The following is a 2814-nucleotide window of genomic DNA, read 5'->3' on the forward strand; positions in this document are numbered from 1 at the left end:
GGATCACAGGTCAGGAGTTTGAGACCAGCCTGGCAAATATGGTGAAACCCCGTTTCTACTAAAAATATAAAAAAGCAGCTGGGCGCGGTGGCGCACACCTGTTGTCCGAGTTACTTGGGAGGCTGAGGCAAGAGAATTGCTTGAACCCGGGAAGCGGAGGTTGCAGTGAGCCAAGATTACACTACTGCACTCCAGCCTGGGTGACAGAGTGAGACTCTGTCTCAAAAAAAAAGAAAAAGAAAAAGAAAAGAATGAATAGCAAAGAGCAATATGAACTGAGGACAGAAAACAAGGAGACATAGCTCAAAGCTGGGTCTTGAGAAGGCTTCAGATATAATGGAGTGGAGGGAAAAGGATACTTGAAACAGAACAAAGGCACAGAGGAAAGAATAAGGACTGAGTTGGGGGAGAAGGTGTGGGAAGTAGCTTGGCCTAATAAGGATGTAGGGTCTGTACGGGCAGACTGGGAGAGAAGGCTGGAGGCAGAAAAAAGCTAGACTATTGGAGGGGGTGCAGTGAGAGGCAGAAAAGCTCAGCCCTGATGCCGCAAGCAGGAGCAATCTAAGCAAGGGAAGGAGAGAGTAACAGTGGAGACTGGGAAGAATCTGACAGTGGCAGAGAAGACAGATCAGAAAGGCAAGGACATCAGTAGGCAGCAAACGACACACTCCAGATGAAAAGGAAGGCAGAAGGAATGAAAAGGAGGGGAAGGCCATGGTACACCTCTTCCATCCATTTCAATCACTCTTGTCCAGAACTTTAATTTGAAACATACTTCCTTAGGACAATACCAAGTGTCTGGTTAATGTTATCTCCCTCAGAATTTAGTAGCTACTGTAAAAATTGTCTGTAAGAGGTTTTTGTTTTTTTTTGTTTTTTTTTGAGGCGGAGTCACGCTCTGTCGCCCGGACTGGAGTGCAGTGGCTCGATCTTGGCTCACTGCAACCTCCGCTTCCCAGGCTCAAGCAATTCCCTTGCCTCAGCCTCCCCATTTACCTATTTTGAGCCCTCTGTGAGCCTGTAAGATCTTGTTATTTTTAGAGACAGGGTTTTGCTCTGTCACCCAGGCTACAGTGCAGTGGTGTGATCACGGCTCACCGCAGCCTCAAACTCTTGGCCTCAAGTGGTCCTCTCGCCTCTGCCTCCCAAAGCACTGTGATTACAGGCATGAGCCATGGTGCCTAGCCAGCCTGTAAGATTTTTAATGGACGGAACTGTGTTTTATTCATCATTGTTTCCCCAAAGCAGAGAACAGAATGAGCACATAATTTGAAACATCATACTTATTCACTGAATGAATTCCATCATTCACTACTTCAGGCTAATCTTCAAAAAATTCTTTCTTAGACTAGACCACAATAAAGTTCCCACTTAACCTACCCAATGATCTATGACCCTCTGAATCTAACCAGATTTTTTTTAAAACCTCAAAATAGGCCAGGCGCGGTAGGCGAGACGGGCAGATCACGAGGTCAGGAGATCGAGACCATCCTGGCTAACACGGTGAAACCCCATCTCTACTAAAAAAAAAAAACAAAAAACTAGCCGGGCGAGGTGGCGGGCGTCTGTAATCCCAGCTACTCCGGAGGCTGAGGCAGGAGAATGGCATGAATCCGGGAGGCAGAGATTGCAGTGAGCCAAGATGGTGCCACTGCACTCCAACCTGGGCGACAGAGCGAGACTCCGTCTCAAAAAAAAAAAAAAAAAAACCTCAAAATAGACCCAGAGTCTAAGATGGGTGTCTACTCAAAGATGGGACTCTACTCAAGTCAGTTTTATGGTTTTGGCAACTGTGATCTCATTGCCAAAAATCTCTGGACATGGCTAAATCAATCTATTTGGTAAGTATCCATATCAGACACCAAAAAACAGACAGGGCAAGAACCAACCAACAAAACAAATCTATGGAAGCCAAGAGGGTCCAGAACCAAAAGGGGATTCTCATACCAAGGGACTGATGAGAGAGAACACTAGAAAGCTTACAAAATGAGGAGAGAATCGCCTGTCAAACTCCCGCTGAGCCAGGATTCCTCCCTGTCCAGGAGCACTGGTAGAGCCAATCTGAAAAGAAGAAAAGAACGACATTAAGGCAAGTCTCCACCTCATCTAATCTGAGAAAGGGCGGCCCCAACGAACCCAACTCTGTGCATTAGAGTCTTAGTTCCCAAAGGCTCAGGAGAACTTCAAGAAGATGAGGGAAAGCTTTTGGCTAGACAGAGTTGGATGATTCTCTCTTAGTGTGTTGTGAAGAGGAGTACCTAGGAGCCGAAATACCCCATGGTGAATGTACATTAAACAGGGTAGGCCATGCATGCAACTGAAATTAAAGCCAAATTCTTCTGTCTGAGTCTCAGACTCTGGAAAGAGTGAAGCTGCTCACCACCACTGGCCCCTCTACAGTGCAGGGTGTGCAATGGAATGACTTACCCTTGGTAATCATTTACTTATTCCTCCAGCAAAAATCCACGACTTCAGAGGGTTAATGTGAGGCTCAAATGAAATAGCAAAAGTATATAATGAAGTATAAAGCCCTACCCAAATGTACATTATTAGAGGAGGGGTTGAGTCTGGCCCACATTCCTTTGTCTTGGAGAGGAGGCCAAGAGTTTGGAGCATACTTTTATTCCAAAGTGGCAGCTGAGCCTCTGATTTTATGTCTATTAACCCATCAACTACCAGGTAGAACCAAAGAGTCCTGAAGTTGGTTCTGAAAGCAGAAATGATACCAGATGTGAAAACACAGCTGGGTTTAGAATATGGTTCCATGGGCCGGGCGCGGTGGCTCAAGCCTGTAATCCCAGCACTTTGGGAGGC

General features: G+C 46.1%; 1 protein-coding gene across 5 annotated transcripts in view; it reads right to left on the bottom strand.

Moving 5' to 3' along the window:
* Positions 1–2814, bottom strand: part of SSR2 (signal sequence receptor, beta (translocon-associated protein beta)) — a 17741-nt gene that overhangs the window by 1362 nt on the left and 13565 nt on the right. For all 5 annotated transcript variants that reach the window (XM_011928370.1, XM_011928371.1, XM_011928369.1 and 2 more), the window contains one exon: positions 1984–2061. In XM_011928370.1, the coding sequence (XP_011783760.1) occupies positions 1984–2061 (78 nt within the window). The remainder of the gene's footprint in view (positions 1–1983; positions 2062–2814) is intronic.

This window comes from Colobus angolensis, unplaced genomic scaffold (genome assembly GCF_000951035.1).
Source record: "Colobus angolensis palliatus isolate OR3802 unplaced genomic scaffold, Cang.pa_1.0 Scaffold77, whole genome shotgun sequence".
Classification (NCBI taxonomy): domain Eukaryota; kingdom Metazoa; phylum Chordata; class Mammalia; order Primates; family Cercopithecidae; genus Colobus; species Colobus angolensis.